This window comes from Notolepis coatsorum (genome assembly GCF_963971535.1).
Source record: "Notolepis coatsorum genome assembly, chromosome: 9".
NCBI classification, from domain to species: Eukaryota; Metazoa; Chordata; class Actinopteri; order Aulopiformes; family Paralepididae; genus Notolepis; species Notolepis coatsorum.
In genome coordinates, this window is record NC_140173.1 from 77,014,418 (window position 1) to 77,038,317 (window position 23,900).

The window sequence follows — 23,900 nt, forward strand, 5'->3', positions numbered from 1 at the left end:
GTTTGGCTCAGCACCAAGAACAGAGGATGTGCGTTATTTATTTTTTCTGAATGTCCTAACAGTGTCTCCTCTCCTCCTCTCGGTCAGTAGTGTCCTAACAGTGTCTCTTATCTCCTCCTCTCAGTCAGTAGTGTCCTAACAGTGTCTCCTTCTCCTCTCAGTCAGTAGTGTCCTAACAGCGTCTCTCCTCCTCCAGTCAGTAGTGTCCTAACAGCGTATCTCCTCTCAGTCAGTCAGTGTCTTAACAGCGTATCTCCTCTCAGTCAGTCAGTGTCTTAACAGCGTCTCTCCTCTCAGTCAGTAGTGTCCTAACAGCGTCTCTCCTCCTCTCAGTCAGTAGTGTCCTAACAGTGTCTCTCCTCTCCTCTCAGTCAGTAGTGTCCTAACAGCGTCTCTCCTCCTCTCAGTCAGTAGTGTCCTAACAGTGTCTCTCCTCTCCTCTCAGTCAGTAGTGTCCTAACAGCGTCTCTCCTCTCAGTCAGTAGTGTCCTAACAGTGTCTCTCCTCTCAGTCAGTAGTGTCCTAACAGCGTATCTCTCCTCTCAGTCAGTAGTGTCCTAACAGTGTCTCTCCTCTCAGTCATAGTTGTCCTAACAGCGTATCTCTCTCAGTCAGTCAGTGTCTTAACAGTGTCTCTCCTCTCCTCTCAGTCAGTCAGTGTCTTAACAGCGTCTCTCCTCTCAGTCAGTAGTGTCCTAACAGCGTCTCTCCTCTCAGTCAGTAGTGTCCTAACAGCGTCTCTCCTCTCAGTCAGTAGTGTCCTAACAGTGTCTCTCCTCTCCTCCTCTCAGTCAGTAGTGTCCTAACAGTGTCTCTCCTCTCAGTCAGTAGTGTCCTAACAGCGTCTCTCCTCTCAGTCAGTAGTGTCCTAACAGCGTCTCTCCTCTCAGTCAGTAGTGTCCTAACAGTGTCTCCTCTCCTCCTCTCAGTCAGTAGTGTCCTAACAGCGTCTCTCCTCTCAGTCAGTAGTGTCCTAACAGCGTCTCTCCTCTCCTCTCAGTCAGTAGTGTCCTAACAGTGTCTCTCCTCTCCTCTCAGTCAGTAGTGTCCTAACAGCGTCTCTCCTCTCCTCTCAGTCAGTCAGTGTCTCTCCTCTCCTCTCCTCTCAGTCAGTAGTGTCCTAACAGCGTCTCTCCTCTCAGTCAGTAGTGTCCTAACAGTGTCTCCTCTCCTCCTCTCAGTCAGTAGTGTCCTAACAGCGTCTCTCCTCTCAGTCAGTAGTGTCCTAACAGCGTCTCTCCTCTCCTCTCAGTCAGTAGTGTCCTAACAGCGTCTCTCCTCCTCTCAGTCAGTAGTGTCCTAACAGTGTCTCTCCTCTCAGTCAGTAGTGTCCTAACAGCGTCTCTCCTCTCCTCTCAGTCAGTAGTGTCCTAACAGTGTCTCCTCTCCTCCTCTCAGTCAGTAGTGTCCTAACAGTGTCTCCTCTCTCTCCTCTCAGTCAGTAGTGTCCTAACAGTGTCTCTCCTCTCAGTCAGTAGTGTCCTAACAGCGTCTCTCCTCTCAGTCAGTAGTGTCCTAACAGTGTCTCTCCTCTCAGTCAGTAGTGTCCTAACAGCGTCTCTCCTCTCAGTCAGTAGTGTCCTAACAGTGTCTCTCCTCTCAGTCAGTAGTGTCCTAACAGTGTCTCCTCTCCTCCTCTCAGTCAGTAGTGTCCTAACAGCGTCTCTCCTCTCAGTCAGTAGTGTCCTAACAGCGTCTCTCCTCTCAGTCAGTAGTGTCCTAACAGCGTCTCTCCTCTCAGTCAGTAGTGTCCTAACAGTGTCTCTCCTCTCAGTCAGTAGTGTCCTAACAGTGTCTCTCCTCTCAGTCAGTAGTGTCCTATCAGTGTCTCTCCTCTCAGTCAGTAGTGTCCTATCAGTGTCTCTCCTCTCTGTCAGTAGTGTCCTAACAGTGTCTCTCCTCTCAGTCAGTAGTGTCCTAACAGCGTCTCTCCTCTCAGTCAGTAGTGTCCTAACAGTGTCTCTCCTCTCAGTCAGTAGTGTCCTAACAGCGTATCTCCTCTCAGTCAGTAGTGTCCTAACAGCGTATCTCCTCTCAGTCAGTAGTGTCCTAACAGCGTCTCTCCTCTCAGTCAGTAGTGTCCTAACAGTGTCTCTCCTCTCAGTCAGTAGTGTCCTAACAGTGTCTCTCCTCTCAGTCAGTAGTGTCCTAACAGTGTCTCTCCTCTCAGTCAGTAGTGTCCTAACAACGTCTCTCCTCTCAGTCAGTCAGTGTCCTAACAGTGTCTCTCCTCTCCTCTCAGTCAGTCAGTGTCCTAACAGTGTCTCTCCTCTCCTCTCAGTCAGTAGTGTCCTAACAGTGTCTCTCCTCTCAGTCAGTAGTGTCCTAACAGTGTCTCTCCTCTCAGTCAGTAGTGTCCTAACAGTGTCTCTCCTCTCAGTCAGTAGTGTCCTAACAGCGTGTCTCCTCTCAGTCAGTCAGTAGTGTCCTAACAGCGTCTCTCCTCTCAGTCAGTAGTGTCCTAACAGTGTCTCTCCTCTCTCTCAGTCAGTAGTGTCCTAACAGCGTCTCTCCTCTCAGTCAGTAGTGTCCTAACAGTGTCTCTCCTCTCCTCTCAGTCAGTAGTGTCCTAACAGCGTCTCTCCTCCTCTCAGTCAGTAGTGTCCTAACAGTGTCTCCTCCCTCCTCTCAGTCAGTAGTGTCCTAACAGCGTCTCTCCTCTCAGTCAGTCAGTGTCCTAACAGTGTCTCTCCTCTCAGTCAGTAGTGTCCTAACAGTGTCTCTCCTCTCAGTCAGTAGTGTCCTAACAGCGTCTCTCCTCTCAGTCAGTAGTGTCCTAACAGCGTCTCTCCTCTCAGTCAGTAGTGTCCTAACAGAGTCTCTCCTCTCAGTCAGTAGTGTCCTAACAGTGTCTCTCCTCTCAGTCAGTAGTGTCCTATCAGTGTCTCTCCTCTCAGTCAGTAGTGTCCTAACAGTGTCTCTCCTCTCAGTCAGTAGTGTCCTAACAGCGTCTCTCCTCTCAGTCAGTCAGTGTCCTAACAGCGTCTCTCCTCTCCTCTCAGTCAGTAGTGTCCTAACAGTGTCTCTCCTCTCAGTCAGTCAGTGTCCTAACAGTGTCTCTCCTCTCAGTCAGTAGTGTCCTAACAGCGTCTCTCCTCTCAGTCAGTCAGTGTCCTAACAGTGTCTCTCCTCTCAGTCAGTAGTGTCCTAACAGTGTCTCTCCTCTCAGTCAGTAGTGTCCTAACAGCGTCTCTCCTCTCAGTCAGTAGTGTCCTAACAGCGTCTCTCCTCTCTGTCAATAGTGTCCTAACAGTGTCTCCTCTCAGTCAGTAGTGTCCTAACAGCGTGTCTCCTCTCAGTCAGTCAGTAGTGTCCTAACAGCGTCTCTCCTCTCTCTGTCAGTAGTGTCCTAACAGCGTCTCTCCTCTCAGTCAGTAGTGTCCTAACAGTGTCTCCTCTCCTCCTCTCAGTCAGTAGTGTCCTAACAGCGTATCTCCTCTCAGTCAGTAGTGTCCTAACAGCGTATCTCCTCTCAGTCAGTAGTGTCCTAACAGCGTCTCTCCTCTCAGTCAGTAGTGTCCTAACAGCGTCTCTCCTCTCAGTCAGTAGTGTCCTAACAGTGTCTCTCCTCTCAGTCAGTAGTGTCCTAACAGCGTCTCTCCTCTCAGTCAGTAGTGTCCTAACAGCGTCTCTCCTCTCAGTCAGTAGTGTCCTAACAGTGTCTCCTCTCCTCCTCTCAGTCAGTAGTGTCCTAACAGTGTCTCTCCTCTCCTCTCAGTCAGTAGTGTCCTAACAGCGTCTCTCCTCTCAGTCAGTAGTGTCCTAACAGCGTCTCTCCTCTCAGTCAGTAGTGTCCTATCAGTGTCTCTCCTCTCAGTCAGTAGTGTCCTAACAGCGTCTCTCCTCTCAGTCAGTAGTGTCCTAACAGCGTGTCTCCTCTCAGTCAGTAGTGTCCTAACAGCGTCTCTCCTCCTCTCAGTCAGTAGTGTCCTAACAGCGTATCTCCTCTCAGTCAGTCAGTGTCTTAACAGCGTCTCTCCTCTCAGTCAGTCAGTAGTGTCCTAACAGTGTCTCTCCTCTCCTCTCAGTCAGTAGTGTCCTAACAGCGTCTCTCCTCCTCTCAGTCAGTAGTGTCCTAACAGCGTCTCTCCTCTCCTCTCAGTCAGTAGTGTCCTAACAGTGTCTCTCCTCTCCTCTCAGTCAGTAGTGTCCTAACAGTGTCTCTCCTCTCCTCTCAGTCAGTAGTGTCCTAACAGCGTCTCTCCTCCTCTCAGTCAGTAGTGTCCTAACAGCGTATCTCCTCTCAGTCAGTCAGTGTCTTAACAGCGTCTCTCCTCCTCTCAGTCAGTAGTGTCCTAACAGTGTCTCTCCTCTCCTCTCAGTCAATCAGTGTCTTAACAGCGTCTCTCCTCTCAGTCAGTAGTGTCCTAACAGCGTCTCTCCTCTCAGTCAGTAGTGTCCTAACAGTGTCTCTCCTCTCCTCTCCTCTCAGTCAGTAGTGTCCTAACAGTGTCTCTCCTCTCAGTCAGTAGTGTCCTAACAGCGTCTCTCCTCTCAGTCAGTAGTGTCCTAACAGCGTCTCTCCTCTCAGTCAGTAGTGTCCTAACAGTGTCTCCTCTCCTCCTCTCAGTCAGTAGTGTCCTAACAGCGTCTCTCCTCTCAGTCAGTAGTGTCTTAACAGCGTCTCTCCTCTCCTCTCAGTCAGTAGTGTCCTAACAGTGTCTCTCCTCTCCTCTCAGTCAGTAGTGTCCTAACAGCGTCTCTCCTCCTCTCAGTCAGTAGTGTCCTAACAGTGTCTCTCCTCTCAGTCAGTAGTGTCCTAACAGTGTCTCTCCTCTCAGTCAGTAGTGTCCTAACAGCGTCTCTCCTCTCCTCTCAGTCAGTAGTGTCCTAACAGTGTCTCCTCTCCTCCTCTCAGTCAGTAGTGTCCTAACAGCGTCTTTCCTCTCAGTCAGTAGTGTCCTAACAGTGTCTCTCCTCTCCTCTCAGTCAGTAGTGTCCTAACAGTGTCTCTCCTCTCAGTCAGTAGTGTCCTAACAGTGTCTCCTCTCCTCCTCTCAGTCAGTAGTGTCCTAACAGCGTCTCTCCTCTCAGTCAGTAGTGTCCTAACAGCGTCTCTCCTCTCAGTCAGTCAGTGTCCTAACAGTGTCTCTCCTCTCAGTCAGTAGTGTCCTAATAGCGTCTCTCCTCTCAGTCAGTAGTGTCCTAACAGCGTCTCTCCTCTCAGTCAGTCAGTGTCCTAACAGTGTCTCTCCTCTCAGTCAGTAGTGTCCTAACAGCGTCTCTCCTCTCAGTCAGTAGTGTCCTAACAGTGTCTCTCCTCTCAGTCAGTAGTGTCCTAACAGTGTCTCTCCTCTCAGTCAGTAGTGTCCTAACAGTGTCTCTCCTCTCAGTCAGTAGTGTCCTAACAGCGTCTCTCCTCCTCTCAGTCAGTAGTGTCCTAACAGTGTCTCTCCTCTCAGTCAGTAGTGTCCTAACAGCATCTCCTCTCAGTCAGTCAGTGTCCTAACAGCGTCTCTCCTCTCCTCTCAGTCAGTAGTGTCCTAACAGCGTATCTCCTCTCAGTCAGTAGTGTCCTAACAGTGTCTCTCCTCTCAGTCAGTAGTGTCCTAACAGTGTCTCTCCTCTCAGTCAGTAGTGTCCTAACAGCGTGTCTCCTCTCAGTCAGTCAGTAGTGTCCTAACAGCGTCTCTCCTCTCAGTCAGTAGTGTCCTAACAGTGTCTCTCCTCTCTCTGTCAGTAGTGTCCTAACAGCGTCTCTCCTCTCAGTCAGTAGTGTCCTAACAGTGTCTCCTCTCCTCCTCTCAGTCAGTAGTGTCCTAACAGCGTCTCTCCTCTCAGTCAGTCAGTGTCCTAACAGTGTCTCTCCTCTCAGTCAGTAGTGTCCTAACAGTGTCTCTCCTCTCAGTCAGTAGTGTCCTAACAGTGTCTCTCCTCTCAGTCAGTAGTGTCCTAACAGCGTCTCTCCTCTCAGTCAGTAGTGTCCTAACAGCGTCTCTCCGCTCAGTCAGTAGTGTCCTAACAGCGTCTCTCCTCTCAGTCAGTAGTGTCCTACCAGTGTCTCTCCTCTCAGTCAGTAGTGTCCTAACAGCGTCTCTCCTCTCAGTCAGTAGTGTCCTAACAGTGTCTCTCCTCTCAGTCAGTAGTGTCCTAACAGTGTCTCTCCTCTCAGTCAGTAGTGTCCTAACAGTGTCTCTCCTCTCAGTCAGTAGTGTCCTAACAGTGTCTCTCCTCTCAGTCAGTAGTGTCCTAACAGCGTCTCTCCTCCTCTCAGTCAGTAGTGTCCTAACAGTGTCTCTCCTCTCAGTCAGTAGTGTCCTAACAGCGTCTCTCCTCTCAGTCAGTAGTGTCCTAACAGTGTCTCTCCTCTCAGTCAGTAGTGTCCTAACAGCATCTCCTCTCAGTCAGTCAGTGTCCTAACAGCGTCTCTCCTCTCCTCTCAGTCAGTAGTGTCCTAACAGCGTATCTCCTCTCAGTCAGTAGTGTCCTAACAGTGTCTCTCCTCTCAGTCAGTAGTGTCCTAACAGTGTCTCTCCTCTCAGTCAGTAGTGTCCTAACAGTGTCTCTCCTCTCAGTCAGTAGTGTCCTAACAGCGTGTCTCCTCTCAGTCAGTCAGTAGTGTCCTAACAGCGTCTCTCCTCTCTCTCAGTCAGTAGTGTCCTAACAGTGTCTCCTCTCCTCCTCTCAGTCAGTAGTGTCCTAACAGCGTCTCTCCTCTCAGTCAGTCAGTGTCCTAACAGTGTCTCTCCTCTCAGTCAGTAGTGTCCTAACAGTGTCTCTCCTCTCAGTCAGTAGTGTCCTAACAGTGTCTCTCCTCTCAGTCAGTAGTGTCCTAACAGCGTCTCTCCTCTCAGTCAGTAGTGTCCTAACATGTAACTGAGGGGTACAATTCCCTGACTGTATTACTAGATATGATACTTACTACCACTACCTTTGTACTTAATATTCGGCCACCCAGTACACGGCATAAATATATTATCATAAACACTCTCACGTAGATGAAACGGATCCAACACAAATGTACGAAGTCGAAACAGGTCTTTATTTCTACACAGCGATGGTGTGTAGAACTAGCACTTAATCACTTAATTACATTTATGAATTGAAATAGTATGCACTTTTATGGCAAAGAGTATTCGTCGGTATATCAATAGAGAATGTCCAATCTCTGAAGGCGCAGGTGGTAAATATACGACCTGGAATAGTTAAGGAATAACAGCAATGATACTTTAATGATTATATACTAGATACACTAGAGGGGGTTAATCCGGTCGCTTGTAAGCCGACAGGAGTAGGAGGGGGGGGGGGGTAGAATCCGGCTGCCTCGTCCGGCCAAGGGTATCCCAGGTGAACCCACTGTAGTGCCGTTCAATGCGCCGGCGATCCTTGGACCACAGATGAAAGCAGGTGGACTCTTTGTGGGCCGGCTCTCTCCGGTCCACGGGGGAGAGACGTGAAGCGACCTCGTCTTGCAGAGCGTCTCCTCACCTTGCGTCCTCTCCAGGGGGGGGGGTTCCAACACACGGCAGTGTCGGGGGTCTTTATCCATGGAATAATCAAAGTATACAAAGCATAATCCGTGCCTGGGAAGGCGGGCTGTCGTCGGTAGAATAATCCGGTATACAGGTCCACTCGCTCGTCGGCTCTGGGGCTCCTCGGGTGCAGCTTCACGTAGGGTCAACCACCCTGGGTAAGCAGCCAGTTCTCTGCCCGAAACGATGGGGTACTGACTACGGTAGTATTCTCACCGCACGAAGCACTATATATTAACAGACTATTATTAGCTTAATTAGGGGTGCACCGATATATCGGTCGGGTATCGGTATCGGCCGATAAGTGCCTTGTTGACTGCTATCGGCCTATCGGCCGATAAGCTCAAATGTGCCGATAGCAGTCGCCGATAACTAACCATCCATTTGTGTAGCGTCAAGACAAAAAAAAAAAATTCACTCGCGACCTACCTGCACAACGCCCGCCGTCCGCCCCACACACACACAAGCTACTGCATCAAAGTTACTATTTATGATTAACAAGGCATTCGTTTTGTGGCATTAACGTTATATAGTTAGTGTTACACGGACAATAACATCAGCATATTATTATTACCCATAGCAGCAAGGCATTACTCCGAGTCCGTTCATAGCCGGGAGGCAGACGACTAACGTTACTGGTGAAAATGTGATTTACGTTGGAATACTCCTTTGCCAACTTGCTGTACTTTGCTTGCAGGTCTGCAGCCATTATTACTGGATTAAGAATAGCCCCAACTTTAGCCAACGTAACGTTATGGCTAAACCTTTAACATTAGTTAACCCTAGCTTTCGGTTAGCTGTTCAATGCTAATGTAATAACACAACCAAGCGAATCCATCAGAGCTCCCCATCAACACCGCTCTGTCGGGAGGATGGCATTTAAGAAAGTATCTGCTGTTAAAATGACACAAACATTCGTTTTGTGGCATTAACGTTATTATAGTTAGTTACACGTTCAATTACATCAGCATAGTATTTACCCGAAGATAGCAAGCAAGCCGTGCATAGCTCGGTTACATTCCGTTGCTCATTCCGTACCCAACTACACATTCTGCAATCTGTTAATAAAGTTTTCAACCAGACAAATGTATAGAAAGGCTTTGTTTTATTATAACATTTGTTGCAGTAAAATCATTGTGTCTCGTTTGGCCATCCTGTGGAGCGCGCTGGTCGGCGGGCACTGCCGGGCAGCTAACTTATTAGCTTGTTGTGGTTCTGAGTTTGACTCGCATTCTCACAAGCAGATCAATGGCGGCATGCCCCGAAGTAGAAAAATGAATATTCGCTTGGTGGTAAGCAGGAGGTGGGTGCTAGCGGTGTGGCGTAATTGGCCGAATCGACTGTCAATCAAAATGGTTCCATTGCATTGGTTGAAAGCTCTGGTTGAGAGAATAGTATCCCGCTGCAGGCCGCCAGAATGGTTCCATTGCATTGGTTGAAAGCTCTGGTTGAGAAAATAGTATCCCTCTGCAGGCCGCCAGACGATACTGGGAGAGGGATCAGTGATACCATAAACATATTTCTTGATGTTTCCTTTTTTAAGTAAAGAGGCCTACAAATACAAACACACATACAAATATACAGTAGTTTCATTAAAAAAATTAAAAAAAAACTAAAAAAAAAATTAAAAAAAGAATTAAAAATACTTATTTTTTGCCACAATTATCGGTATCGGTATCGGTATCGGCCGATTGTGTTAGTTGAACAATCGGTATCGGTATCGGTGGCCAATTTTCATATCGGTGCACCCCTAAGCTTAATAGACTACGTCCAACTCGACGATATAGTGCCAAATATGACTATTCAAATATTAATATACACGATGTCTCAATACCGATGGTAGGCGAACTTGGCCTTACTCCCACACGTGGCGTCGCGGGGAGGCTTTACGTCTGTGACTCTATTGGAGGGTAAGAAACTGGACTGAAAAGAAAGTCCTACTTTAGTAGCGCAGTATATATACGCACTATGAACAAATAGTCCCATTAGTGGTGCGGTAGCCAGATTCCTACGCGGAACTAGGACTTGTTCGTACATGTGGAGCGGTACGTTTGAACTGGGTCTGAGGGGTATGGCAGCCTGGCACCAAGGTCTCGACCAATAGTAGAATGGAGACTATTATGGGATGTTCAGTAGGCTAGAATGGATATTCAATGCATATTGTACAAGGAATATACAAGGGATATCAGGGAATATTAGAGAATATACAAATACAATTAAATATATATATATAAATAAATATATATATTCGGTTTAATCTGGCCCTTCACAACAGCCACCCCCTGAATAGGTCCCAGACCTAATCAGTTAAACAGAGACAGATTAATCGCGTTGTCTATTTACACATAAGGGTTTGCTGTAGGGGTCAGTCAACTTCACAAAGTCATAGGGTTGTAGGGTCATGGTCATCATCGATTGTGTCTGGGAGTCGAGGCAGTTCTATGAGCCTCGCCACGGGACGGGTGTAAGTGCGACTCTGGACGAGCACTTCAGCTGCTCGGACCTTGCCGTCGGCACCGGTGATCACTTTGCTTACGCGGCCGGCCGGCCACATAGCTCTGGGCAGTGATTGATCAATAATCATGACGACTGTTCCTTCTGTCAAATTGTCTCTCTCCTTTACCCACTTCTGGCGGGTCTGTAGAGACGGTAGGTAGTGCAGTAGGAAACTGTTCCAAAACTTGTCGGCTAATACTTGGCTGTACCTCCACATTCGTCGGCCGTTCGCTTCTTCAGGCCGGTACATTGTCTGGGGTAATGCAGGATCTAGCCGCCCCATCAGGAGTGTGTTGGGGGTAACTGGGTCGATATCCGCCACATCACTGGAGACATATCCGAGGGGCTTCGAGTTAAGTACTCCCTCAATCTCCGTGAGGACTGTCATTAGGACTTCTTCCGCCACAGTCTGGGCCCCAAGTACTGCGTACAGGGCTGTCTTTATGGAGCGCACTTCTCGTTCCCAAGTGCCACCGAAGTGGGGTGCGTTTGGGGGGTTGAATTGGAAATCAACCTGTGCTGGAGCGAGGTGGGTCTTAAGTTCTGGGCCCATAGCTTGGAAGCTCTCTCTCAGCTCTCTTTCGCCGCCTTTGAAGTTTGTCCCATGATCGGACAATAGGGTAGACGGTCTTCCTTTCCGTGATGTGAATCTTCGGAAGGCCATAAGGAATGAGTCTGTGCTCATGGTCGGGAGAAGCTCGATGTGTATCGCTCTGGTGGTCATGCATTTGAATACAATACCCCACCGCTTCTCGGTTCCTCTTCCTTTCTTTATGTGCAGCGGGCCAAAGCAGTCCATACCCGTTGAGTGGAATGGCTTGTCACCGATTCGGAGGCGACATGGAGGAAGGTCAGCCATCCTTGGTATGCTGGGCTGCGCGCGCCACTTGCGGCAGTCTAGACATGTTCGCTGGAAGCGTCGTACCGCCTCTCTTCCTTGTAGGATCCAGTAACGACGTCTGATTTCCGCGAAGACTCTTTCTGCTCCTGCGTGATGTACATCCTCATCGTATTTCTTTATAATCAGCTCTGTGACCTTGTGTCGGCTGTTCAATACGATCGGGTATTTAATGTCATCCGGTAGATTGGGGGCTCTGCGTAGGCGACCACCCACTCTGATGAGGGTATGAGCGTCGCTCTCGGGGGCCAGGTGAATTAATCTGCTGTCGGATGGGACGGGCTTTCCTCCCTGTAGACAGGCCAATTCATCGGGGAACGAGTCTCTCTGGGCTCGCTGCAGTAGAAGCAATTCTGCTTCCTCGTAGTTAGCTGCTGACATATCAGCGGGGGACTTGCACTCCGGGTGGTACCGCAGGAATGTTCTTTGTTGTGCACTCTCTATGGACGTGCAATCGTCTATGTTAGGGTCGGTGGAGGCTACGGTGCTCAATCCACAGAACACAGACTTCTTATTTTCCACCTCCTCTGGACTTGCTTCCCTCGGGATAGGCATGGGCCACTGTCCTTCCGGGAGTCTTAGGAATGCGGGGCCGTCACTGTAGACATTGCGACGGGTGAGGTCATCCAGGGGCATCCCCCGGGTGATGACGTCAGCTGGGTTCTGTTTTGTATCAACGTAGCGCCACTCTGTTTCTCCGGTTAACTCTTCGGTTAAGTCTTGAATCTCGGTGACTCTGACTCCCACGAAGACTTTGTACTTGCATGAGTCCGATTTGATCCAGGCGAGTACCGTCGTGGAATCTGACCACAGGATTGTTCTAGACACCGGTATGGTGAGCTCACGTTGGATGAGCGTGGCTAGGTGCGCTCCGGCTAGGGCTGCGCAGAGCTCTAGACGTGGGATAGATTGTTGCTTGCGTGGGGCTATTCTCGAGCGGGCGAGGACAAATGCTGTGTAGATCTCTCCCCCCTGGTCTTGGGCCCGCAAGTAGGCTACTGATCCGTATGCGACCTCTGAGGCGTCACTGAAGACGTGTAAGTCCATTTTACATGTCTCTGGCCTCACCGTGGGTGGGAAGTAGCTTCGGCGCATATTAACGCCTGGGAGTGAGTGGAGCTCCATCTCCCACTCTCTCCAGGTGGATGCAAGATGTGCGGGAATGGGGTCGTCCCAGCCCTGGTCCTTGTCCCACAATGCTCGTACAATCATTTTTGCCCTGGTGGTGTACGGTAGAATACATCCTAGCGGGTCATATTGTCGGGCGAGTGTTGTGTACACACTCCGTCTGGTGGTCGGCGCCGCCGCCGGCCTTCCCTGCTCCGTAGTCAGGGGCTTGTGTCTGTAGTGAAGCGAATCTGTTTTGAATCGCCACACCAATCCCAGGGTCATCTCCTGGGCTTCTCCCGGGATTGTAGCCATCCAGGTCTCGCTGCTGGCTGCCTTGTCCTCGGAGGAGAGGCTGCGCAGTACTTGCGGATCGCTGCTGGCCCACTGCCTGAGATCAAAGCCGCCTTTGATCAATGAGGCGCGGAGTTTAATCAGGAGAGCCTCGGCTTCTTCCTGGGTTGAAAGGCTTTGTAGACAGTTGTCTACGTAGAAGCTGTTCTTTACGCTGTGTCGGACCTCTTCGTCCGCTGCTGGGTCCTCTGCTACATGTTTCTGTAGTGCAAATGTCGCACAGCAGGGGCTGCACGTCGTTCCGAAGGGGAGGACTTCCCATTGGTAGATGGCTGGGTGCTCATCTCCTGGCTTCTCTCTCCATAGGAACCGTAACAGGGGCTTGTCCGCCTCTACTAATCTCACCTGCAGGAACATTCCTTTAATGTCCCCGCTGATGGCCACCTTTTCCTGGCGGAAGCGGAGTAGAACGCCGAGTAGGGAGGGGCCGAGTGTGGGACCGGGCAGTAACTCTTTATTTAGATTTTGGGATCCGATCTGGTAGCTGCAGTTAAATACTATGCGGTCTTTACCGTTGTGATGGACCTTGTGGTGGGGCACGTACCACGATTCAGTGGTCTGGTCAGCCTCTTTAATGTCCATCTTTGTGACGTGTCCCGCTGTGATGAGCTTCTCAATCTCAGCGCGGTATACACTCTCTTGGGCGGGGTTCTTGGCTAAGCGCCGCTCCGTGTTCAGCAGGTACCGTTCTGTGGCGTCTGTCTTGGCGTGGAAAGTAGGCATTCCTTCTCGCCGCAGGAGTGGCGTGGCGTATCTCAACACGCCGTTGACCGGGACTCTCTTGGTCCCTGTCTCGAGGAGGTGAATTGCGTAAATGTCATCTTTAGAGCGAATGTCTTTCTTTCCGTTCTTAAAGGGCATTTGTTCCAAGGTCCATAGCCGCTCTACGTGTTGCAGGAGTGCGGTTTCTCCCTCTGTGACTCGGGAGTGGAGACATCTAGTGGCTGTACTTCGGTTGAGAGATTTGGCGAGCGGGCCTTGGAGAGTCCATCCCAAACGGGTCTCGACTGCTGCAGGACAGCCTCGGGGTCCGGTATGAACCCGGTCTATCGGGACAATGAGGTCTGCATGGTCGGAGCCTATCAACAGGGTCGGCATAGCATTGTCTATGAGCGGGATCGGTAACTTGCGCAGATGTGCATATTTCTCCATCAGCTTGGCGACGGGGTATGTGTACCGCGACAGTCCTATTTCTTGGCTGGTGAAAGCGTCTGCAATCTGGTACCGTCGCTCAGGCTGGCCGCTTGCTGCGATAGAGAATGAGACATTCTCGCCCTTTATCGTCTTCAAATCTCGTCTTATTGTCCGAATTGTCATTTGGGTTTCGCTTCCCCGCAGCCCTAGCTGGGCCGCAGCGGAGGCGAGCAGCAGGGTCTTCTCTGACCCGTCATCGAGGACGGCGTAAGTGTCCAGGACTTTATTCTGGTAGCTTAGTGTCACACGCACTACTTTTAGGAGTACTCGGGCTCCACTGCTGCTGGCGGGATCGATGTACATGACGCTCGCTTTGCGGCTGGATGGTGCAGGTGAAGGGCGCCGTCTGTTACTGTCGTGAAGTATGTCCAGATGGGCTCCATCGCACTTGGTGCACCTTTTCTTTAAGCGGCATTCGGCTGCCATGTGTGAGCGCGCACAGCGAAAACAGCGCTTGTTGGACTTTATCCATTGACCTGCTTCCTCCGCGTTCAGCTTGGGGAAGGAGTCGCATTGCGCTAGCCAGTGTTCTTTCTCACAGTAGGGGCACACTATCTTCCACTTCTCCGTTCTGGAGGGGGTACTGTGGCTCCTGCTGCTCGGTACTGACTCCGATTGGTGCATCACAGTCACCGATCTTCTTCCATCATTTAGTCGTCTGGTTCCTTCTCTGGAGCCAGGGGTGCTCCGTCCGAATGTATCTAGCCGTAGGCTGCTGACTTCTCTCGCCAGGAAGTCTGCTAGATCGAGGAGGTTCGGTTCGGGGCCATTCGGGTCTCTGTGGTCCCTCTGCCGCCTAAAGCGCTCCTGACGAGCGGGCGGCAGCTTCTCCAGGATCCTTTCCACATTTGAGTTGGCGTAAAGTTCATGCCTCCCCTTCTCTCTTTGCGCTCCCAACATCCCTACCAGGGACTGCACTCTGATGGACAGGTCGTCCAGTGCTCGATTGTCTATTGCTGGGGGTAAGCGGTCGATGTGTCGGATCTCCTGGATCACGTAATCCCATATGCGCCCATACCTCTGGTCCAATGCTACCAGCGCTGCTGTGTATGGGGTGGTGGAAGTCGCGTAGGCGAGCGCTATATTATGTGCGCGGGGTACCTTTAAGTGCTTCAGTAGGATGGCGTATTTGTGGCGTTCATCCAATACATCCACCAACATGGTCTCCAGACACATGCGGAGTTCTGTATACTGGGCCCGGTTCTCTTGGGTGAAGTCGGGTACCATAGGCGTGCCAATGTATGACGCTGACTGTGGATACATCGGCGAGCGTTGGGGGAGAGGCCTCCTAGGCGAGTCTCCTCCCGCTCCTTGGTATGGGCTGGTACCGGCAGTGTACCATGGCCCGCTTGTACAGGTGCTGTTCCTCGGTGCGGGTCGTGCGTCGTGCTCACCCGGGTATAGAGTCGGGGGTCTGTAGCGCAGCTCCGCGGGAGTATAGCCTGGGCTGTACCGGGCCTCCTGGTCCGGTAGAGTACTGTGCTGTCTTCGGGCGTGGTTCTCCTCCTCTTCCTCTTCGTCTTCAGTTAGGTCATCCAGTGCTTGTAGTCTCTGGTTTAGCCTCTCCACAGGATATGCTGCTCCTTCCCGGTTGCTAGGTCTCGCTTGGACCGGTGGGGGGAGGTGGTCTGTGGGGGGTATAGACCTTGTCTGTTGGTCAAGTTCAGGGTTGTTTACTCGGCTAGGGGATGCCGCCCTGGAGGTGTGTCTAGACGAGTTCCTGGAGCCTCTGGCGGAGGGAGAGGGTGTTGTCCGTCTGATCAGCTGATCTATTAGTTGCGACTGCTGTCTGTCGCGCGCTGCGTCCCGTTGAGCACCGGCTCGTTCTCGGGCCACATTCTCTTCCATCTGAATGCGTCTTATTTCTAGACGTATCTGCTCGTGTTCGCTTCGCTGCTGGATCTGCAGTCGGTCGCGTTCAGCAGCGGCGTTCAGGCTGATGAGGAAGGCCTGCTGTAGGGTCCTCTCTGCCTCGCTGGGAGAAGGCGGTTGTATAGGGGAGCCTTCCCTCGGGGTACTCCTTGCGGAGCCTTGGAGTTCTATCTCCACGGTGCTCTCCCCGTCTTCTTCCGTGCCGAGTTCTCTCTCGGTAGCGTTGTATTCCTCCCGGGACTCATCGGGGACTACTTCTTCAGTACTGGCGGGGTGTGAAGTCATGTCTGGTTCCCACTGGTCCCCACCGTGAACTTGGTCAGTTACATTAGAGCCCGTAGGGGCCTCTATGGTCGGGGTAGTCTGGGCGTTGGGGTTAGACATACTTTTACTTTCTAGTTTTACCGCGTTTACTGTTAGTAGAAGACTAGGTTGTTGACTGACAGCGTAAGCCTCTAAGTACTGAGGGAGCCGTCGTTCGCGCTGCGGGCGTTGGTTAGGAGGATCGTTTCGTGGAGTGTTCATCATAGGCCATTTCAATATTAATAACACTATATTAATATTACACTAATTACCATCCGGCTCGAAGGACCAATTGTAACTGAGGGGTACAATTCCCTGACTGTATTACTAGATATGATACTTACTACCACTACCTTTGTACTTAATATTCGGCCACCCAGTACACGGCATAAATATATTATCATAAACACTCTCACGTAGATGAAACGGATCCAACACAAATGTACGAAGTCGAAACAGGTCTTTATTTCTACACAGCGATGGTGTGTAGAACAAGCACTTAATCACTTAATTACATTTATGAATTGAAATAGTATGCACTTTTATGGCAAAGAGTATTCGTCGGTATATCAATAGAGAATGTCCAATCTCTGAAGGCGCAGGTGGTAAATATACGACCTGGAATAGTTAAGGAATAACAGCAATGATACTTTAATGATTATATACTAGATACACTAGAGGGGGTTAATCCGGTCGCTTGTAAGCCGACAGGAGTAGGAGGGGGGGGGGGGGGGTAGAATCCGGCTGCCTCGTCCGGCCAAGGGTATCCCAGGTGAACCCACTGTAGTGCCGTTCAATGCGCCGGCGATCCTTGGACCACAGATGAAAGCAGGTGGACTCTTTGTGGGCCGGCTCTCTCCGGTCCACGGGGGAGAGACGTGAAGCGACCTCGTCTTGCAGAGCGTCTCCTCACCTTGCGTCCTCTCCAGGGGGGGGGGTTCCAACACACGGCAGTGTCGGGGGTCTTTATCCATGGAATAATCAAAGTATACAAAGCATAATCCGTGCCTGGGAAGGCGGGCTGTCGTCGGTAGAATAATCCGGTATACAGGTCCACTCGCTCGTCGGCTCTGGGGCTCCTCGGGTGCAGCTTCACGTAGGGTCAACCACCCTGGGTAAGCAGCCAGTTCTCTGCCCGAAACGATGGGGTACTGACTACGGTAGTATTCTCACCGCACGAAGCACTATATATTAACAGACTATTATTAGCTTAATATACTACGTCCAACTTGACGATATAGTGCCAAATATGACTATTCAAATATTAATATACACGATGTCTCAATACCGATGGTAGGCGAACTTGGCCTTACTCCCACACGTGGCGTCGCGGGGAGGCTTTACGTCTGTGACTCTATTGGAGGGTAAGAAACTGGACTGAAAAGAAAGTCCTACTTTAGTAGCGCAGTATATATACGCACTATGAACAAATAGTCCCATTAGTGGTGCGGTAGCCAGATTCTTACGCGGAACTAGGACTTGTTCGTACATGTGGAGCGGTACGTTTGAACTGGGTCTGAGGGGTATGGCAGCCTGGCACCAAGGTCTCGACCAATAGTAGAATGGAGACTATTATGGGATGTTCAGTAGGCTAGAATGGATATTCAATGCATATTGTACAAGGAATATACAAGGGATATCAGGGAATTAGAGAATATACAAATACAATTAAATATATATATATAAATAAATATATATATTCGGTTTAATCTGGCCCTTCACAACAAGCGTCTTTCCTCTCAGTCAGTAGTGTCCTAACAGTGTCTCTCCTCTCAGTCAGTAGTGTCCTATCAGTGTCTCTCCTCTCAGTCAGTAGTGTCCTAACAGCGTCTCTCCTCTCAGTCAGTAGTGTCCTAACAGCGTATCTCCTCTCAGTCAGTAGTGTCCTAACAGCGTCTCTCCTCTCAGTCAGTAGTGTCCTAACAGCGTCTCTCCTCTCAGTCAGTAGTGTCCTAACAGTGTCTCTCCTCTCAGTCAGTAGTGTCCTAACAGCGTCTCTCCTCTCAGTCAGTAGTGTCCTAACAGCGTCTCTCCTCTCCTCTCAGTCAGTAGTGTCCTAACAGTGTCTCTCCTCTCAGTCAGTAGTGTCCTAACAGTGTCTCTCCTCTCAGTCAGTAGTGTCCTAACAGTGTCTCTCCTCTCAGTCAGTAGTGTCCTAACAGCGTCTCTCCTCTCAGTCAGTCAGTGTCCTAACAGCGTCTCTCCTCTCTGTCAGTAGTGTCCTAACAGTGTCTCCTCTCAGTCAGTCAGTGTCCTAACAGCGTCTCTCCTCTCTGTCAGTAGTGTCCTAACAGTGTCTCTCCTCTCAGTCAGTAGTGTCCTAACAACGTCTCCCCTCTCCTCTCAGTCAGTAGTGTCCTAACAGTGTCTCTCCTCTCAGTCAGTAGTGTCCTAACAGCGTCTCTCCTCTCAGTCAGTAGTGTCCTAACAGTGTCTCTCCTCTCAGTCAGTAGTGTCCTAACAGCGTCTCTCCTCTCAGTCAGTAGTGTCCTAACAGTGTCTCTCCTCTCCTCTCAGTCAGTAGTGTCCTAACAGTGTCTCTCCTCTCAGTCAGTAGTGTCCTAACAGTGTCTCCTCTCCTCCTCTCAGTCAGTAGTGTCCTAACAGCGTCTCTCCTCTCAGTCAGTAGTGTCCTAACAGCGTCTCTCCTCTCAGTCAGTCAGTGTCCTAACAGTGTCTCTCCTCTCAGTCAGTAGTGTCCTAACAGTGTCTCTCCTCTCAGTCAGTAGTGTCCTAACAGCGTCTCTCCTCTCAGTCAGTAGTGTCCTAACAGCGTCTCTCCTCTCAGTCAGTAGTGTCCTAACAGCGTCTCTCCTCTCAGTCAGTAGTGTCCTAACAGTGTCTCTCCTCTCAGTCAGTAGTGTCCTAACAGTGTCTCTCCTCTCAGTCAGTAGTGTCCTACCAGTGTCTCTCCTCTCAGTCAGTAGTGTCCTAACAGTGTCTCTCCTCTCAGTCAGTAGTGTCCTAACAGCGTCTCTCCTCTCAGTCAGTAGTGTCCTAACAGCGTCTCTCCTCTCTGTCAGTAGTGTCCTAACAGTGTCTCTCCTCTCAGTCAGTAGTGTCCTAACAGTGTCTCTCCTCTCAGTCAGTAGTGTCCTAACAGTGTCTCTCCTCTCAGTCAGTAGTGTCCTAACAGTGTCTCTCCTCTCAGTCAGTAGTGTCCTAACAGCGTGTCTCCTCTCAGTCAGTAGTGTCCTAACAGCGTATCTCCTCTCAGTCAGTCAGTGTCCTAACAGCGTCTCTCCTCTCAGTCAGTCAGTAGTGTCCTAACAGCGTCTCTCCTCTCAGTCAGTAGTGTCCTAACAGTGTCTCCTCTCCTCCTCTCAGTCAGTAGTGTCCTAACAGCGTCTCTCCTCTCAGTCAGTAGTGTCCTAACAGTGTCTCTCCTCTCAGTCAGTAGTGTCCTAACAGCGTCTCTCCTCTCAGTCAGTAGTGTCCTAACAGCGTCTCTCCTCTCAGTCAGTAGTGTCCTAACAGAGTCTCTCCTCTCAGTCAGTAGTGTCCTAACAGCGTCTTTCCTCTCAGTCAGTAGTGTCCTAACAGTGTCTCTCCTCTCAGTCAGTAGTGTCCTATCAGTGTCTCTCCTCTCAGTCAGTAGTGTCCTAACAGCGTCTCTCCTCTCAGTCAGTAGTGTCCTAACAGCGTATCTCCTCTCAGTCAGTAGTGTCCTAACAGTGTCTCTCGTCTCCTCCTCTCAGTCAGTAGTGTCCTAACAGCATCTCCTCTCCTCCTCTCAACCAGCACTTAAACCTTCAGCAGCGTGCAGCAAACAGGAACCAGGCAGGGGGATGAAAACCTCCTTCTTATAATAAATCTATGATGAAAACAACGACGGGCAAATGGGATCCCCCCCCCCCCCCCCGATAGGCCTGTCATGCCTATAAAGAGAGAATTATCACAATATTTATTTTAATCCATAATATACAGACGATAGAGTATGTATCAACCTGTTTGTTAGATCAGTAACCGTAATGTGATTTACTGAAATTGGAACAGGAATGCCTTAAATGACTATTACAGGGGGGGGGGGGGGTAATAATGTCACATTGTAATGTCCAACACTGCCAATAACCACAGGGCATAGCACATTATCTCATACTAATGTTAGGATGTAATTAGGCTTTGATACATGGTTTTGCATTGACGTTCTCATTTTGTCTCTCCACAGCCTGAAAACGAGGAGAAGTCTATAGTCTATGATAACATAGGGCCCAATGTCTGCATGGGTGACCACAAGGTAAGACCTGCGGCTTCAGCCCACTTCTTCACTATTACTGTGTCTGTTAATGTGAGGTGTATTTATGTGAATATTACCTAATGTCATGCAACACTTGTGAGCATTTCGATAACCAAAAAAACGTGCACCTGAAAGGCTTATATGAAAAGCTGAGCGAAATATTTAAACTTGACACAGTTGACCATATTCACACAACGGCCATTTTGCTCTTACGTCATGGTCGGGTTGGGATCCGCTCACCTCGTGGGAACAGGGTGGAAGGGAATCTCAACCTGAGCATGAAATAATAGCAAATGGCTGCTGTGTGAATATGGTGAATTGCATGTAATATATGTTATTCATATTAACACTTTAATCGCCATGGGTTAAATTCATAATTTACCATCCCTCGCCAGCTCTATTTGTCTATGGAGAAGTTCCCCTTCTTTGCAGGGCTATAACTTTTTAAATTCTATTGCTAAATTGCCATTATTATGGCCCATTCAATGTCCTATATGTATTGTTCAGGGTGTAGCAACGTTAAACTTTTTCATTCACATATTCATACTAAAATATGGTCTAAAGTATAAGTATGTTTTTATCGTTTTCTGCAGCTTTCTTCAGAACGTGATTTATAGCCCTAAATGCATTATATTGATGATCAAATACAGTTTGGTAGGAATCTGTGCGAGATAAAAAGTTTCAACTGGACGTGGTTCTAGAAGTTTCTACGCAGCATCTGATGATGACCGGATGGGCGGGGGATCGTTTATAATTCCGTGGGCAGCGTTAGATGATTCATCCAGAGTGGGTCATATGTTCATCAGATCAGTTAGTATAGAAGACGTTGAGAAAATAACGCTGAATCTTACCGTGGCTTCCTCGCGCCGCTGGCAGATGAGCGTGGAACAGATTTTTTTCTATTATGGGATGTAGAAATGCCCGATCCATTTCCAGGTTGTATAATAGTATATATGTCCAAATAACGTTGTTTATTGAGTTAGGGCGAGCGATCTATTATCCAGTGTTTCAAGATGGAGTCGCGGGAGCTATAGCGAGTGGCCGGACCACATATGGATGAGCACTACCGGTTCAAAGGTTAATATCCGATTAATATGCCGATCGGCCACCAGATGGCGCTCTTGAACCGCTAGAGAGTTGAGAGGAGATCAGCAGTGTGTCTCAGGGCTCCGGAAAGGAAATATGATTTCGATGACAGATTTTTGAAATATTGACATCAAAGACGAGTTACGGCGTCTTCGGCAGAATGAGCATGGCTCGGAATGACGTGAAAACTCGTCCGCGGCGATCATAGTGTTAACATAAAGTGCCTTTTGATTATTTACAAAGTCAAAAGAGAGTGCACAGCAGCGGTGAGGCAAGAACCTCGGAACTCCAATCGTAATGATTTGAATTGAATGATTCTCTACGGTGTGAGCCAGTTCCTTCAGGACCGTGAAACACATTCAAAAGTTCCAACGTATCATTTAGGAAACACACAGATGTCAATATAAAGAGACGGTTGTTTTTCTTGATTATCCTGAAGAAAAGTTGAGAAATTAGGTTTTTCACCCCAACGGCAGCGATAAGCCTAATTGAATAAAACTACCAATCGCGTGGCCTCAGGGTTAGACCTGCGCACTGAGCGGGTGTGTGTGTTGTCATATTGACTGTATTGAGGGTGTTTAGCATGGTCCATCCAGTCTGGCTGGTGTCAGACGGAGGGTCTTGGGGCTGAATGAGAGGCGCCTTAAGGCTGTGCCGGGGGGCCAGAGGTCTGCAGGTCTTTCATCATTACATAGTGTGGCATGGTCGGTAGTGTGTGTCTGCGAGGTGACCCCGGACACACTGAGAGACTGTGGCGGCCCCGGGCTCCAAACCTCACATTGCTGCTAAAATCACAGTTGGCTATGTTTAAAAAATGTCCAATGTAGTTAGCACGCAAGGGAAGAAATGCTCGCCCTGGTATGTGAGTTTAACCTGTGTGTCATAGGTGCTCTAGAAGATTGTGTGTGTGTGTGTGTGTGTGTGTGTGTGTGTGTGTGTGTGTGTGTGTGTGTGTGTGTGTGTGTGTGTGTGTGTGTGTGTGTGTGTGTGTGTGTGTGTGTGTGTGTGTGTGTGTGTGTGTGTGTGTGTGTGTGTGTGTGTGTGTGTGTGTGTGTGTGTGTGTGTGTGTGTGTGTGTGCATGCGAGTTTGCGAGTTAAAGAATATTACTTGGGCCTTAAACTTGTATTTGCTCCTCCACGGGTGCCCCAGCCTGAGAGAGAGCGACGTGTTGCTAACGCTGTGGTTTCTCTCTTGTCCCCTTGGCAGCCTGTCTTCCTGTCCTTCCGAATAACAGCAGGGGCAGGTAAACCTAATGCAAATAAGCACAAGTGTTGTGTCGTGCAGTGATGTCGTGGTAAATATTAATTTATTTTTATTATAATTAATTACCATTGCTACCATGATTTTTGCTTTGATTTGCCTCTTATGGCATGATGCATCCACCATTTGGCACAAAATGTGACTCCTTTTACCGAATTATTGCTGGCATGCAAGTAAAAACTCATTACAAAGTTATTAGCCATCTTAAGACTTTTTGCTTATAAAATAGGTCACACATCTGAGGGTAGGATCATCTGTAATTTTTAAGATAAAATCATAAATTTCAGAACATACCACCCCCCAAATGTATATAATGGATGTAACCCTTAATTTATTTTATCTTGCCAGGGAAGTGGTGCCAAAGGGGGGAGAAGATATTCCGTGAAGCGCCTCTGTGAGAACACAGGAGAGATAAACAGGACACCAATACACACGCACACATTATACACACACACACACACACACACACACACACATTATACACACACACACACACACACACATTATACACACACACACACACACACACACACACACACACACACACACACACACACACACACACACAGAGAAGAACCTATACCCAAACTTGTGTGACCAGTAGCTGTCGTCCTGACACCTCAAACACCCACACAGAACAGTTGATTTTCTCCACAAAACACTTCTTCAGAATCCAGACTGTAAAAGACACCTGAGACCCAGGGCTCCGTGCTCCGACCCCATGACCCACCCGTCGCCATGCACCCCATTCCCCCCAAGAAAAGAAGGACGGACACTCTATTCCACCGCCACAGCCTCGTTGCCAAAACTCTAATCGAAATCGAGTCCTATACTACATTGTTTTAGACGATCATGTTTGCCATTTTTAGGTATGCCTCTACGTGTAGACGCTACTCTCTCTCTCTCCAAACAGTATGTTAAGATGTTTTCAAAGAAACAGTGCAATGAAAAAAAAGCTGTATATCTATATTGTTAGGTTTATTTGTACATTGGACAGTATAACATAGTTGTTGATGGTTTTAGTGTCGTTCTCTTTTCTGACCAGACTGTGGTCCTTTCGTTAGAATAGATAGACGATATTTTCGGTTAATTTCAACAATTTTATTTTGTTTTTGTTTTTCTCTTCTTTTTTTCTTTTCTTTTTCCTTTTGGGTTGGTTTTGAATTGTTGTTGTTTTTGATGTTGTGTGCATAACACACTGCCATGCCTGACACATCAGTTGACTCATTTTATATACTGTACTTTTTAAAGAGATAACTTATAATTCTTATCAAAATTGTTATGCTGAAGTATATATGGAGAGAGGAAAAAAAGAATGACCTGGGTGCTCTGCAGCCACAGTGACCTTTGAATCTAGTCATTAAGAAAGAAAAAAATTACTTTTCAGCCAATGTGATTTATAGCCTATCCAAGAATGTTTTAAGCAGTGCCATAGACCATGCAAGTATAAGATATTGTTTCATATATAGCAGTCTCACATTATTTCATTATTATATTCTTACTCTAACTTATTTCTACGTAATAATATTATGGTTCTGAATGTGATATTTTAGATAGGCGTGGGTATCCTTTAAAATGTAAACTTTTTTTTGTCTATTTTTGTTACTGCATTATGGTGCC

General features: G+C 48.8%; 1 protein-coding gene across 1 annotated transcript in view; it reads left to right on the top strand.

Moving 5' to 3' along the window:
- Positions 1–22,820, top strand: part of inpp5a (inositol polyphosphate-5-phosphatase A) — a 359,903-nt gene extending 337,083 nt beyond the window's left edge. Inside the window, 3 exon segments of the mRNA XM_084321922.1 lie at positions 19,865–19,933; positions 22,227–22,263; positions 22,629–22,820. Of these exon segments, the coding sequence (XP_084178048.1) occupies positions 19,865–19,933; positions 22,227–22,263; positions 22,629–22,678 (156 nt within the window). The 3' untranslated portion in view covers positions 22,679–22,820.
- Positions 22,821–23,900: the final 1,080 nt, after the last annotated feature.